Genomic DNA, 15,548 nt, shown 5'->3' on the forward strand with positions numbered 1-15,548 from the left:
TCTGTGGCCCAGCAGGTTGCCGGTGGTGATCCAGCATATGCTAGACCACATAAGATCCGAAATGAGAGTGCAGGGACAGCAACATCTGCAGCCACGTCCTCAATGAGTGCCACCAGTATGACTGCAAAAGGCGACCAGCTGGACAGTATGCTGGGCAGTTTGCAGTCCGATATGAACAGACAAGGGGTGAGCACCAAAACCAAGGGGCTGTGTGCTGCATGTAACAAACCTGTTGTCAGTCAGGTAAGGAGTTGCTCTCTTTTTACTTACTATTTTCAATTGTTGCAGTACATCCACGTTGGGCAGGGTACATCACTTACTAAGAAGTACTTGATAAAACTTCCATTCTTATTTCTTTACTGCCCTCAAGGGGCTACACACAGAGGGGACAAAAAAGGACAGACAAACGGATTTAGTCAATTATATCGATCCCCAGTGCATAACTGGTACTTAATTTATCGACCCCGAAAGGATGCAAGGCAAAGTCAACCTCGGCAGAATTTGAACTCAGAACGTAGCGGCAGACGAAATACCTATTTCTTTACTGCCCTCAAGGGGTTACACACAGAGGGGACAAACAAGGTCAGACAAGCGGGTTAAGTCGATAATTCGACTCCAGTGCGTAACTGGTACTTAATTTATCGATCCCGAAAGGATGAAAGGCAAAGTCAACCTCGGCGGAATTTGAACTCAGAATGTAGCGGCAGATGAAATACCTATTTCTTTATTACCCACAAGGGGCTAAACATAGAGGGGACTAACGTTTCTGCCAGCTCGCTGCCTTTACTTCCATTCTCCTATCCTATAGCCTTTTAACCCTTTGTCGGTTCCAAACATCTTCGTAATTTTGTCCTCAACATTCATATTTGTTCTCAGACTTTTCATTATCAGAGGTTAATTTGGTTTTAGCTGGTCGGTGCTTTATGATCACAGAATGTATCACACACAATAAAAGCATGGGTATCATATGTGATCCACAGAGCACATTCTTTTATTTGTTTCAGTCATTTGACTGCAGCCATGCTGGAGCACCACCTTTTAGTCAAACAAATCGAACCCAGGACTTATTCTTTGTAAGCCTAGTACTTATTCTCATCAGTCTCTCTTGCCAAACCGCTAAATGACAGGGATGTAAACACACCAGCATCAGTTGTCAAGCGATGTTGAGGGGACAAACAGACACACAAACATATATATATATATATATATATATATATACACACATACATATATACATTTTGTTTTGTTTGTTTAACATGTTTTTTTTTCCTTTATTTTTGCAGATGATAACGGCCCTGGGTAAGGTGTGGCACGTGGAGCATTTCACCTGCGCCCATTGCACTATGACTTTGGGGACTATGAGTTTCTACGAACGTGACAATAAAGCTTACTGTGAGAAGGACTACCACAGCCTGTTTGCCCCTCGCTGTGCTTACTGCAATGGGCCAATTGTTGACGTAAGATCTGCATCTGTTTATCTACCTGTTGCTGTTGTAATTGTTGTTTTACATATCTTTTTCCATGCTGACATCCATTGGATGGTTCAACAGGAGTCTGCTGAACCACAAGTCAATGCCAGACTCCACTCTTTGTTTCAGCAGACATTGGCGCTACGGCTACAGCTTGATGCCCTTCCTAATGCTAATTATGCTACAGAGTGCACTGGCTGCTTTTTATTTATTTTTTTTTTCATGGCACTAGCTGTAGTAGGGTACACAGACACACACACACACATTACAACTGTCCAACAAATGGGAACAAACAAACAATAACTCTGAGCACCTTTTCAAACTCCACCCGTCTAACACCCGTAGACATATTTACAAAGTCAGAAAACAGCACAGCTCCCATGACTTTAGGAAACATTTTTTCACGCTGAGAGTTGCTGAAGCATGGAACAAACTGCCGGCATCAGTTGTTAGTTGTCAGAGTACTGCATCCTTCAAAACTTCCATGCTTCCTGAGAGACTCGCCAACACTACACCTGATTTTCTCCCCTCCATACACACGCAAGCATGTATCTGACTCATACACTGTTCTCTTTCCAGACATTTCTACATTACTGCATGTACTTTATATGCACTTTCTGACAAGTTGTGGTGCACCTGAGCACTGTATACAATAATTTCATTATTATTACTATTTTATTTAAAATAACTCTGAATAACAGTTCTGTGATAATTTGGCAGCTTTAATAGAAACCTTACCTGTCATTGTGGTTTTGTGGCATGAAGCAAAGCAGGCCTTTCCGTCCACTCAATAAAACACACAGTAAATGATCCACAAACACTCGAGCAAACTGAGTCCTCAACTTTTTCCATTTGCCAAAAGGTTTGCAAAGCCCCAGCAATCCTCAAGAGACACATTCGTGTCCATTGAACATTGATTAACGCTTTATTTTACTGAACACTCATTTGTCATTCATGACAAAAGAATTCTTCATATATATATATATATGTGAGGTATATTTGCCATCTCAATATAGCTAACCACTAAGGGTAGATGTTACTGTAGCTTGTAGCCCCAGGAGAACATCTCCTCCAGCTGGCTATAGGCACACTTTCTGTGCCCTATCTGTATTTGCAAAGGGAGGTCATCCTTCCCTCGTCAACCTAAGTGATACGCACAGACTGCAGTCTCTGGGTATTGACCCATCATCAGCGTACGACAATCACCGGTTTTCAATGAAAGGAGTCCCAATGCAAATATTTATATCCTTTTTCCAGTAACTTTTCATCACTGATCTTGAAAAAGTGTATACAAGCAATAATAAATCTCTGAACGAGGTATAAACAGTAACTGCACGACAATGTGCAGTATATTTGCCATCTCAATATGGCTAACCACTAAGGGTGGATGTTACTGTAGCTTGTAGCCCCAGGAAAACATATCTCATAAAAGAAAGCGAATAGACCAATGTATTTGAATGAAAATCCCATGTGATATTTGTTCTGCTCAGTTTACACAGATGCTCACTTGTTACTCACATGCTGTTGTAGAATCTGTGAACTCACAATTGACCTTCGTAGAAGCCTTTAATAAGCTATTATTTACACAATCTAGGTGTAAATAAAAAAAAATAGCATTTTTTTTCAATATCATTTAATAGATTCTGTTATATATTTTAAAATTTTATAATTTAAATGGGAAAAAAAAACCCTTTGATGTCTTGCAAACAACTTGCACATGCAAGTGCTACCAGTCAAAAGCTTCGTATACCGGAAGCCAGCAAGTGTATGGGGTCATCAGGAGAGAATGCGCGCCGTTTCGGGGCCTACCTCTCGACGGCATCAATGCGCACCGGCCCCCCCTCAATGATATGAGGCCCTGCTTGCTAAATCAGCTGGTTATGAAGTTAAACTCAATATCCTTCTAGCCATCGCTCATCGTCTCTTTTTAACCAAATCCAGTGGCTGGCCTTCTCCACTGTAGATTGGATATCAGTCATGGTGGTATTGACTTTACGATGAGTTAGGCCTAGCGATAACAACAGTCGTCTCACTGTATCATCAAACTGTATTACGCACTCCCCTACAAATGCTTGTTATCATGTTTGTTAATGTGTTTTTTAATTATGTTTCCTCTGTGCTTGTATTTAATTAGAAGTGTTTCCTTTCTCTTTTTCTTTTCTAGAAATGTGTCACTGCCTTAGATAAAACATGGCACCCTGAACACTTCTTTTGTGGTCTTTGTGGACGAAACTTTGGTGATGAAGGATTCCATGAAAGAGACGGCCAGGCATATTGTAGGTCAGTATGAACCTTATTTAAATATGTATATAAACACAGAAACAGACACACGCACACACATATATACATTGAAAAATATATCACAGACTCACTCTTCTGCCATCAGACAACATATGACAGCTCTGCAATTTCTTGCTGAACAACCATTTGTTTATAGGGATTAAAATGTTTGTGTTCGTATAAGGCCATTCCCTCCATCAAATTGACATTGTCTCTACATGATGTGCCACATGTCAGATGACAATGTTTGCAGAGCAATATAAAATTGTTTTGTTCAAGAACATAATTTTAACGCCTGTTCTGGGAATCGAAATCATAATCTTGCAGTTGTGAGTGTGACACCCTAACCACTAAGCCATGTGCCTTCACCAATATAGCTTCAGGCCAACCAAAGCCTGTGAGGGGATTTGGAAAATGGAAATATATACATCCGTGTGTGTGTTTTTGTGTCTGTGTTTGTCCTCATCACCACTTGACAACCGGTGTTGGTGTGTTTATGTCCCAGTAAAGTTAGTGGTTCGGCAAAAGAGACCAATAGAATAAGCACCAAACTTTAAAAGGAAAATATACTGGAGTAAATTCTTTCAACTAAAATCCTTCAAGGCAGTGCTCCAGCATGGCTGCAGTCTAATGACTGAAACAAGTAATACCTAAAATAAAAGATATATATATATATATATATATATAGGCGCAGGAGTGGTTGTGTGGTAAGTAGCTTGCTAATCAACCACATGGTTCCGGGTTCAGTCCCACTGCGTGGCATCTTGGGCAAGTGTCTTCTGCTATAGCCCCGGGCCGACCAATGCCTTGTGAGTGGATTTGGTAGACGGAAACTGAAAGAAGCCTGTCGTATATATGTATATATATATATATGTATGTGTGTGTGTGTTTGTGTGCTGGTGTGTTTACATCCCCCGTCACTTAGCGGTTCGGCAAAAAGAGACCGATAGAATAAGTACTGGTCTTACAAAGAATAAGTCCCGGGGTCGATTTGCTCGACTAAAGACGGTGCTCCAGCATGGCCGCAGTCAAATGACTGAAACAAGTAAAAGAAAAAGAAAAAAGAAAAAGAACATCATCATCGTTTAACATCCGTTTTCTATGCTGGCATGGATTGGACGGTTTGGCTGAGGTCTGGAGAGCCAGTGGCTGCACCAGGCTCCAATCTGACCCGGTACTGTTTCTACAGCTGGATGCCCTTCCTAATGCCAACCACTCTGAGAGTGTAGTGGGTGCTTTTTACGTGCCACCAGCACAGGAGTCAGTCAAGTGGGCTTGGCATCAAGCACGTTCAGATAGTGCTTTTTACATGCCACCAGCAAGGGGTCAGTCAGGGGCTGCTGGCATCAGCTACATTTGGAGGGTGCTTTTTACATGCCACTGGCATGGGAGCCAGTCGGGGTACTGGCATTGGCCATGTTTGGACGGTGCTTTTTACATGCCACCAGCACAGGAGCCAGTCAGGCAGACCTGGCACTGGCCACAGCCGCGATATTGGTTCTACTTGAATCAACAGGTCTTTTCAAGCATGTCATATTGCCTGATGCAGCAAGGGTACTCTTAATTGGGCTGGATATGCATGGCTGCAGTCTCACTTTAGTTGCCGGGTCTTCTCAGTCACTGCATATCTCCAAAGGTCCCGCTCTCCTGTCATTGCCTCTGTGAGGCCCAATGTTGCTGCATAGGAAAATTGGACATTTCATTCTTAACACACACACACACACACAAAATATATAGACATACACACACACTTACATACACATCTGAATATGTCTAAATTCATATATGTTTCAGGGAAGACTTTTTGAAGATGTTTGCTCCAAAATGTGGAGGATGTGCTCAACCAATCAAAGACAGTTACATCTCTGCTCTTAACAGACACTGGCATCCGGATTGCTTTGTTTGTTGGGTAAATATATATAATCTTCATCTTTTTCTTCTATATACTCCCCACCCCCCTTCTTTGTCTAGTCTTTCATGCTCTCTCTCTCTCTCTCTTTTTCCCTCTTATTTCACCTGTTTTTGTCTTCTTTTTCTTTCTTCATTTCTTTGGCATAAGAAAATATTTCTTGTATAGGCACAGGAGTGGCTGTGTGGTAAGTAGCTTGCTTACCAACCACATGGTTCTGGGTTCAGTCCCACTGCGTGGCACCTTGGGCAAGTGTCTTCTACTATAGCCTCGGGCCGACCAAAGCCTTCTGAGTGGATTTGGTAGACGGAAACTGAAAGAAGCCCATCATATATATATATATATCATCATCATCATCATCATCATTTAGCATCTGTTCTCCATGCTAGCATGGGTTGGACGGTTCAACTGGGGTCTGTGAAGCTGGAAGGCTTCATCAGGCCCAGTCAGATCTGGCAGTGTTTCTACGGCTGGATGCCCTTCCTAATGCCAACCACTCCGTGAGTGTAGTGGGTGCTTTTTATATATATATATATATGCATGCGTTTGTGTGTCTGTGTTTGTCCCCCTAGCATTGCTTGACAACCGATGCTGGTGTGTTTATGTCCCCGTCACTTAGCGGTTCGGCAAAAGAGACCGATAGAATAAGTACTGGGCTTACAAAAAGAATAAGTCCCGGGGTCGAGTTGCTCGATTAAAGGCGGTGCTCCAGCATGGCCGCAGTCAAATGACTGAAACAAGTAAAAGAGTAAAAAAGTAAAGAGAGTTTAATTATATAACTTTATGCAAGTATCTATATGCTGAGAGACAAATTGATATGCAGTTATAGGCAACAATTGTATACACACACACATGCCATTTCTCTGTATTTTCACTTTCAGTTTCCAATGCACCACTTATTATAAGCACAACCCTTACAGTTTTCATACCCCAAATTCTTGCCATTTCAAATTTTAAGGGTTTGTATTTAAAAAATTTATATCACAACCCTTACAGTTTTCATACTCCAAATTCTTGCCATTTCAAATTTTAAGGGTTTGTATTTAAAAAATTTATAGCACAACCTTTACAGTTTTCATACTCCAAATTCTTGCCCTTTCAAATTTTAAGGGTTTGTATTTAAAAAATTTATAGCACAACCATTACAGTTTTCATACTCCAAATTCTTGTCCTTTCAAATTTTAAGGGTTTGTATTTAAAAAATTTATAGCACAACCCTTACAGTTTTCATACTCCAAATTCTTGCCCTTTCAAATTTTAAGGGTTTGTATTTAAAAAATTTATAGCACAACCCTTACAGTTTTCATACTCCAAATTCTTGCCCTTTCAAATTTTAAGGGTTTGTATTTAAAAAATTTTGCGTCCTCTTTCTTGACAATCCTGGCATTAAAGGGACATGGTGAATCAATTAGAGGGCAGCTTCATTTTTCCTTATCCGTTATTGTTATGTCTGGTTTATTATTATTATTCTTACGGTGGCAGGATGGCAGAATCGTTAGCGTGCCGGGTGAAATGTTTAGCGGTATTTCGTCTGTTGCTACGTGCTAAGTTCAAATTCTGCAGAGGTTAACTTTGCCTTTCATCATTTCAAGGTCAATAAATTAAGTACCAGCCAAGTACTGGGGTCGATGCGATTGATTGTCCCTCTCTCCATAAAAATCCATGCCTATTGCCTATAGTAGAAAGGATTAATATTATTATCATTATCATTGTTATCATCATTATTATTATCATCATTATCATCATCATTATTATTGTTGTTATTATTATCATTATCATCATTACTATTATCATTATCATTCATTATCATTATTATTATTATTGTTATCATTATCATTCATTATCATCATCATTATTATTATTATTATCATTATTATTATTGTTATCATTATTTTCATTTCATTATTATTATTATTATTATCATCATTATTATTATCATTATCATTGCAGCAATGCCAGGTGCCCTTTGGAAATACAAGTTTCTTCGACCATGATGGCCTGCCATACTGCGAACAGCATTACCATGCCAAACGAGGCTCCCTGTGTTCCGATTGCCAGCAGCCGATTACTGGGCCGAGCATCATAGCCATGGGTCGCAAGTTTCACCCAAAGCATTTCACGTGTGCCTTCTGTCGTAAACAACTGAACAACGTCACCTTTAAGGAACAGAATGAGAAACCCTACTGTCACCCCTGCTTCAGCAAACTCTTTGCCGGGACGAAGATGATGGATTAATGAAGAATTTAGGGATTTATTGATGGTTGGGGAGGTGGGGGGGTTGGAGAATTTAAAGAAGTTTGTGTCAATTCGTTTCTCTTTGAGATCTGATATTTAAATAAATAAATAAAATAAATATAAAATTTTCCCCTTCCCCGAAAATATATAAATAATGAGGGAAGGAAAGTGGGGGGTGGGGATTATATATATATATAAAAAAAACAAAAAAATATTGATTTGCAATATTTGGAGTGTATACTCACATTTTACACATACACACACAAATGCATATACATATATATGCACTTACATACATACATACGCTATAAGCCAACGTGTGTAAAATGAAAATGTATATATATATAAATATATACGACTGTTGAATTACCAGCAACTGCTGGTAGGAGTGTAATTGGAGTGGTCTCCCCTTATACTGTCTTGAACGGAAACACGTGTAGGTGGACGCGTGTATGTGTGTAACTTTTCCATTTTGATTCCAAGATAAAAAAAATTTTTTTAAATTATGTAAAAGAAAGCTAGATGACAAAAAAAAACACATAATGAACTAAAATCAACCACTCTCACATGAACGCATTCAGTCACTTATAAAAGTTATGTGCTATATTCACTTTATAAAAAGAGGTTCTGAACGAATGAAAAGGGGGGGGTGCAAGACGATAGCAGGAGGTGTGGTAGGAGGAGGAAGAGGAGAAGAAGAAGAATTTCTGAAACAAACAATGTCGGCGTGATTGCTATTTTGAATTTGTTGGGGTGGGGGGATGAGTCGGGTGGGCGCGGGTGGGTGAGGGTTGTCTTCATTACACAGCAGCAGCAGCAACAATGATGATTATAACATTTTTTTTTTAAATATATTTTCCCCTGCTTATGGAAAATTATTCTACTTATTTGAATTTCTATCAAGACTGAAATACCATTCTTGACAATAATAATAAATAACAACAGACATTTCTATGATAAACATAGATGGTTTCTTATATTACGAAGTGATTATGATTAAAAAAATATTTGCATGTATGTATGTGCGTATATATATATATATGTGTGTAATTGTATTCCGAAGCCAAAGCTTCTTGAATCTTAAATCTTTGTTTCATGTTGCCAACTTGTTCAAAGGATTTCCAAATGTTCAAAAATGTAACGTGAAACTCTGAGTTAGAAGTCAAGATGATTCAGCTTACAACAGAATAGAACTATGCACTCAAACACACACACACTACATATATGTGTATATCTATGTGTGTATATATATATATGTGTGTACGCACATACATGCATGCATCTATATGCATACAAAGGTTACATACACAATAAAAAAATGCAAGAGTTTAAAAACAAAAGCCTTATACAAAAAAATACAATAATAACAATAATAATAATTGCTCCTAAAAAGGGGTAGTTGTTTTGTTTGGATATTTTTCTTGTTTGTTTGTTTTTTTCTTTTTGTTTTGTAGATTTATTTAGTCGGTCCTGGAGTTGGATTTATATTATATCATATTATACTATACTATATTATATTATATTTCAAAAATAAAATTAATATGATGGTTTTTACATATATTTTGTTTGGAGTGAATTATTCTTAACTTGTTGGAAAAAAAAAATTATGATAAATGAAAATATAATTTTACAAGGTAGGGTTACAAGGTGTGACCCTCATCCTGTCTTAAGGTAAAAAGTTTGATTCCCAAACTTCTCACCACACAGCTATTTTTCTCTGCAAAAATTGCTGAACTCTTTGGTTTTGTAGATTTGCAATCTGCATGGTTTTCTCAATAGTGCTAGTGGCATGCAAAAGCACCCGGTATGCACTGTGAAGTGATTGGCATTAGGAAGGGCATCCAGCCACAGAAACCATGTCAAAGCAAATACTCAAACACAATGCAGTCCTGGGACACATTGGGTCTTTGTCAAACCATCCAATCCATGCCAGCATGAAACATGGACAATAAATGGTGATGATGATATAGTGTTTTCACACTTGTCAATTCGTAGAAATTTCTCCAGGGATTACCTAAATGTGTTGGATATGATTTTATATGAATGTTTTACTCAACACTACTTTGTGTGGCTTTATGTATTCAATGGTTGCTTGACAAAGCTTTATGCACATCAGTATATGCACAATATGCTATTATAATATATATAAATGAATTTGTTCTTACTGGGCTGTGAATGACAGATTTGTTCTTCTTAGTTGACAATGCAAAACAACATAGAAAGACATGCATCTTATTCACAGCCCAATGTGTTTTCATACATGTTGAGGAGAATTTTCTCCTGGAACTATTTGCACAATGGAAAGTTTTCTACATTTGGGTGTGCTTGAGCATGTAAATACAATGAGTGTGTATACACACACACACACGGTTTGTGGATTAACTATGCTATTGATAATTTTATCCGAAATGGACTCAGTTACTGACATGCTAAAGTGGAATGGTTGAAGAATTGGGAATTTTTACCCACATGAAACCAGCACTATTGATCCACACATAAAGAATATTTATCCACCAAATATAGTTTTAATCACTCATTCTCACTGTTTAATTCTATCTATCTATCTCTTTGTCTCTGTCTGCCTGTCTCTGTTTATCTGCTTATCCAGGTATCTGTCTGTCTGCCTGATCCCTACATACCTTGGTCATAGGGCCACAAAATTAAAAATCAAAGATGTGCCTCCTGAGATACAAATAAAATGGCTTGTGTCTGCCATTTATTATGATACTGAGGAGGCTATCCACACCTTATAAATCGCTGTCCTAGACCAGCAAAATTGGATTGCTCAAGGAGTAGAAATCCTTGCTCAAGTCGATCCAATCAGTATTGAAATTATTCCACATCTCATCAAACTGGCAGACGGTTCGAATTTACATGAGGCTGTCAAAGGCAGAAAGCCACATTGCTATGTTTATGGTAGCAAACCACACTTAAAAATTAATTGCCCATTAGCACAGAAACAACAACCACAACAATAAGTAAACTAAAAACCAAGAATAAAAAACAGCATTGCTACCCACACCACCATATGCACAACTGATAAAACAGCTCTACCAACAAATGAAAGAATATCAGCAACCAACAAACAAGCTCAACTAATGGCATCCCCATCAGCACCACCAAGAACAGAAACAACACCATCACCACCACCACCATCAACAACTCCAAAGAAAGAAGAGAAAAACAAAAGGACTCATATTCCACCCCCCAAAACCCATATACCACACACCAACCAACACCGATAACAAAATCAACATTAATGCACTCATAAATAGACCCCAACACCCTTCCCTTTCCACAAAGGGTTGGCAAGTGGCCAGAGGGGGAAAAGAATAGAGAAACAAACAAAGCAGGAAGGTTTACCACCCCTGAAACCAAAACACCCGAAGAAAACAAAAGTATTAACACAAACACAAGAACACCAAATGGCCCCACAATGTTGACAGCTATAAACACTAACAATTCAAAGTGAATGGAATACATTAAGTCAAACACCAACATAACAGAAAACGATATCAAAACAAATAATCACCCACACACAACACATTAAAATCATGCATATAACACACTGAAATCTCTCTACCCAGATGCAGTAGGAAGATTCCAAAAATACCTGTCTAAAAAACTGTACAAAACTCTTCTGGGAGAAGACTGAGGTGGAGGACAAACAACTTTCAAACACCAAGTGACTCTCTCTTTTTCATCTTCCTTTCATGTGAAAAACACAACTTTTGATAGGACCATGCTCAGAATAGGTTTTATAAATGTACGTGGCTTGGGGTTGCCTTGGAAACAAGGCTACCTGTTAAATGACATCAAGTCACAGAATGTGCATATCATAGCCATCAGTGAGACCAGACTCCACAACCAGTGGGCCCTCCAGCACATGTTCGGTGCACATTTTGACATTTATTTTTCTCCTTGTCTGCTGAGAATGGGTGGAGGTGGTACCATGGTGCTTCTTCGGAAGGGTATGGACCTTAAAGTAAGAGCAATATTCCTCGACCCAGAGGATACGCTGGACGTCTTGGATGTCGATGGCAGTAATGGGTGTGCTTTTCGACTGGTAACAGTTTATGCACCGTCCTTAACAGGTCGGCTATATTACTTTTGACGTCTAGAGGTTTTCCTGGGAACGGCTCAACCTTTACTTTTAGTGGGAGATTGGAACACTACCTTGGACACGCATCTAGACTACTTGGGTAGAGATAGTAATAGGAGGGGATGTAAATTCATCAAAGACCTGCTCAGACGTTTCCAACTGTCTGAAAGGTACTGACTGGACCATGTGCCAATGTGGACATGGTGCAACCGCATCGGATTGTCCAGATCATATTTAGATAGAGTATTCTGTAGGACAGTGTAGGTTGTCCACAATTCCATATAGTCAACCACACAGATCACAAATTTGTGACTTGTATGCTTGACTTAGATAAGAGCCACAGCCAGGGTCCTAGTTACTGGAAGCTGAATGCGTTGTTCACAGCATGCCAGGCTTACAGGGACTGGATTAGCACATTAGTAAAATGAGCACTGACGGGTGCCATCGTCAACAAAAGATGGTGGTATGCCCTAAAGAAAGCAATTAAAGCAGAATTGGTTAAGTATAGTAAGGCTCTAGCATTAGACTGAAATAGAACAGAGGGAGACCTAGATAAGAAATTAGAAGAGGGACTTAGAGCTGGCATCATGTCCAACATACTGGTGGCAAGGTTGGCCCTCGACCAACACTTCAACACCAGACACAAAGGATGCGTTGTCAGAGCTAAGATGCGTGCTCTGGGGAATGAAGAGGTTGGAGCCACCCCAGTGGTGGAGGCATAACGAGGCAACAAAGCCACCACTAGGTCTCTGACAGAAGAACAAGAGCGCAAATTACTTGAGCCCAAAAGGATGTGTGAGGCCTTTCAACAATACTTTGCCTGACTGTTTGCGACAACTAGTGGGTCAGAACACAGGGTGGACTTTAGTGCCAACCTGCTTGGCCTGCCACAACTCTTGGCAAGAGAGGCGGAGTGTTGTGGAAGACCCATCACAGCCACGGACGTATGGGATGCAATGGCAGGCTGCACAGGAGACAAGTTGCCAGGCTCGGATGGTCTGCCCTATGAACTCTATTGTCATATGCCAGACTTGTTTGGAGGTGTCTTGACAGCTGTCTACTGCAACTGGCAGCAAAACGGGAGTATTTCCATTTCTGTGAAGTGAGGAGCAGTGGCACTGCTAAAGAAAAATTCAAACAAGGGGAACGTCATAGATAACTTCAGGCCCATCACTCTGTTCAATGCAGATTTGAAGATTTTGGCCAAGGTGCTAGCTGAGAGGTTGGCACTTGTCATTGAGAAACTGGTTGACAAGGCACAAACATGCACTGTGCCGGGCAAGAGTATCCATGATAACCAGCATCTGATGGGCTACCTCATAGAGAAGATAGTTAAGGAACCTGGCATTGGTGATGCACTGATCAATTTGGATCAATCGAAAGCTTTTGATAGGGTCAACCATCACTACTTGAAGGCTGTCCTTAGAGAGGCTGGTTTCAGTCCTGTTTTAAACAGAGGCATCCGCTTGGTAGTTCGCATAAATAGTCATCTGTCCAGACCATTTAACATCACACGTTCTGTCCATCAAGGATGCCCCTTCTCGTCGCTTCTGTACGTATTGACTCTAGAGCCACTTCTGCAGAAGCTGGCAATGCTGAGGGACATCCCATGAGAAGTGGTATTTGGGAGGAGTGTGTCTGCATACGTGGATGATGTTACCGTAATATTGTCGAGCCGCAGGCATATTGACCTGATTGGCAAGACACTAAAAGAATATGGAGCAGTAACAAGAGCGAAAATTAACCAGGAAAACTCAGTGGGTTTGCAGCTCGGCACCTGGAGAAGGAAACCTATGCCATTCAACAGTGTCTTCATCATGGGACACTGGACCAACAGATGGGTTAAATTGCTCGGGGTCTGGTTCAGTCCGGAGCTCCAAATGGATAAGAACTGGGACAAGATAATGAGTAGGGTGGCTACTCTCATCCAGCAATGGGCTGAGAGGAAGCTATCCCCAAAAGGTTTTCCTCTTTTTTCTCTTTCGAAAAGAAAAGCTCTACGTTGTATTTTGTCTCCTCTGTGTTCAGCCATGTGTGGCTAATAAAGAAAGATATCTATCCATCTATCTATCTAATTATCCCTCTATGTAATTATCTATCTAATTATCCATCTATTTAATCATCTATCTAATTATCCATCTATTTAATCATCTATCTAATTATCCATCTATTTAATTATCTATCCATCCATCCATTTATCTATCTATTTAATTATCTATCCATCCATCTATTTAATTATCTATCCATCTATCTATTTAATTATCTACCTACCTACCTACTTCTGTCTGTCTGCCTTTCTGTCTGTCTATCTATCTATCTATCTATCTATTTAATTATCTACCTACCTACCTACCTGCCTTCTGTCTGTCTGTCTATCTATCTATTTAATTATCTATCCATCTATCTATTTAATTATCACCTATCTATCTATCTATCTATCTATCTATCTATCTGTCTGTCTGTCTGTCTGTCTATTTGTCTGTCTATCTATCTAGTTAGCCAACTGTTGTTCACTGAGTTCCATTAATGACACTTGTATATAACAATGTTTTTTTTTTGTTTCTTTTTTCAAATGCTCAGAGTCATTAGTAAGCATTCCCCAGTGGACCAAGCACAAATTGAAGGTAGCTGTCTTGGTGCCTAAATGTCGAATGCTCACAGCCCTCTTTAACAGTTGGATATCACAGTTTGGTAGAGTGTCAATCATTAGCCCTTACGTTTTATAGATGTTTAGTGGAGGGTAATATGAACAACAGTGGCCTTTGGGGATAGCCTGGGTCCCTATGAAGGATAATCTGTACAGCTTTTTTCGAAGAACTTTCAGATTCGGAACTATAAATATTAGGTCGCGCGTGCGCAACTCAAGGGAAATAACCATTGCAATAATCCTGAAACGATTACGTCCCTTTATAAAAATTCATTTATCCTTTTCGTACCATTTGGTCCAGTATTGGAATCTTGCGCAACGTCTCGTTCATGTTCAAGAAATGGGTCTACTATGTCTCTATCTTATTTTATCTGCAGTGGAATAATCGCTAGGATTCAGCATGAAACCATTAGGAATTACAACTGTGTTTCGTGGTCTGCTACCACAACATCTCCTTTATAGGATCCAGTTAGCTCAAGACATCATCAGGAGGGACCACGTCCGGTTTCGGCCCCCTACGCCTCTACCGTTTTGACGTGCCCCCCCCCTTTCGGAGGTGTCTTCAGCTCTGGTGTTGGGTGCATGTCTTCTTTCTTCTGTTCCCTGGCCTCTTCGGTGTATCGTCAGCGAGTGTCAGCCGGTGACTGACTGTCTTGTCAAATTTTTCCCTTAAAAAAAAAACAAAAAAAACCACCTATTATTCTATATCTAAAACCATGGTAGCCTGTATATACTGGCCCACAGCCCAGTCTCGAACCTGCTGCAGTGTAACTTATCAGTGACTAGATTGTAATCGACTGACCCCTCCCGCGAATTCACTGGACATGCCGGGCAAAATGCTTAATGGCATTTTGTCCAGCGTACGTTCTGAGTTCAAATTCTGCCGAGGTCAACTTTGCCTTTCCT

General features: G+C 39.9%; 1 protein-coding gene across 11 annotated transcripts in view; it reads left to right on the plus strand.

Annotated features, from left to right (window-relative positions):
- The window catches only part of LOC115224206 (paxillin), a 318,064-nt gene extending 308,613 nt beyond the window's left edge, over nt 1-9,451 (plus strand). For 7 of the 11 annotated variants that reach the window (XM_036513185.1, XM_036513184.1, XM_029794976.2 and 4 more), the window contains 5 exons: nt 1-243; nt 1,284-1,457; nt 3,634-3,749; nt 5,544-5,658; nt 7,609-9,451. The exon at nt 1-243 is cut by the window's left edge and continues 18 nt beyond it. In XM_036513185.1, coding sequence (XP_036369078.1) covers nt 1-243; nt 1,284-1,457; nt 3,634-3,749; nt 5,544-5,658; nt 7,609-7,893 — 933 coding nt within the window. In that variant the 3' untranslated portion in view covers nt 7,894-9,451. Of the gene's footprint in view, nt 244-1,283; nt 1,458-3,633; nt 3,750-5,543; nt 5,659-7,608 lie in introns of those variants that run through there. The other 4 variants (XR_005003759.1, XR_005003760.1, XR_003882858.2 and 1 more) reach the window with 1 other exon arrangement.
- Nucleotides 9,452-15,548: the final 6,097 nt, after the last annotated feature.

The sequence above is a fragment of the Octopus sinensis genome, linkage group LG25 (assembly GCF_006345805.1).
Source record: "Octopus sinensis linkage group LG25, ASM634580v1, whole genome shotgun sequence".
NCBI lineage: Eukaryota > Metazoa > Mollusca > Cephalopoda > Octopoda > Octopodidae > Octopus > Octopus sinensis.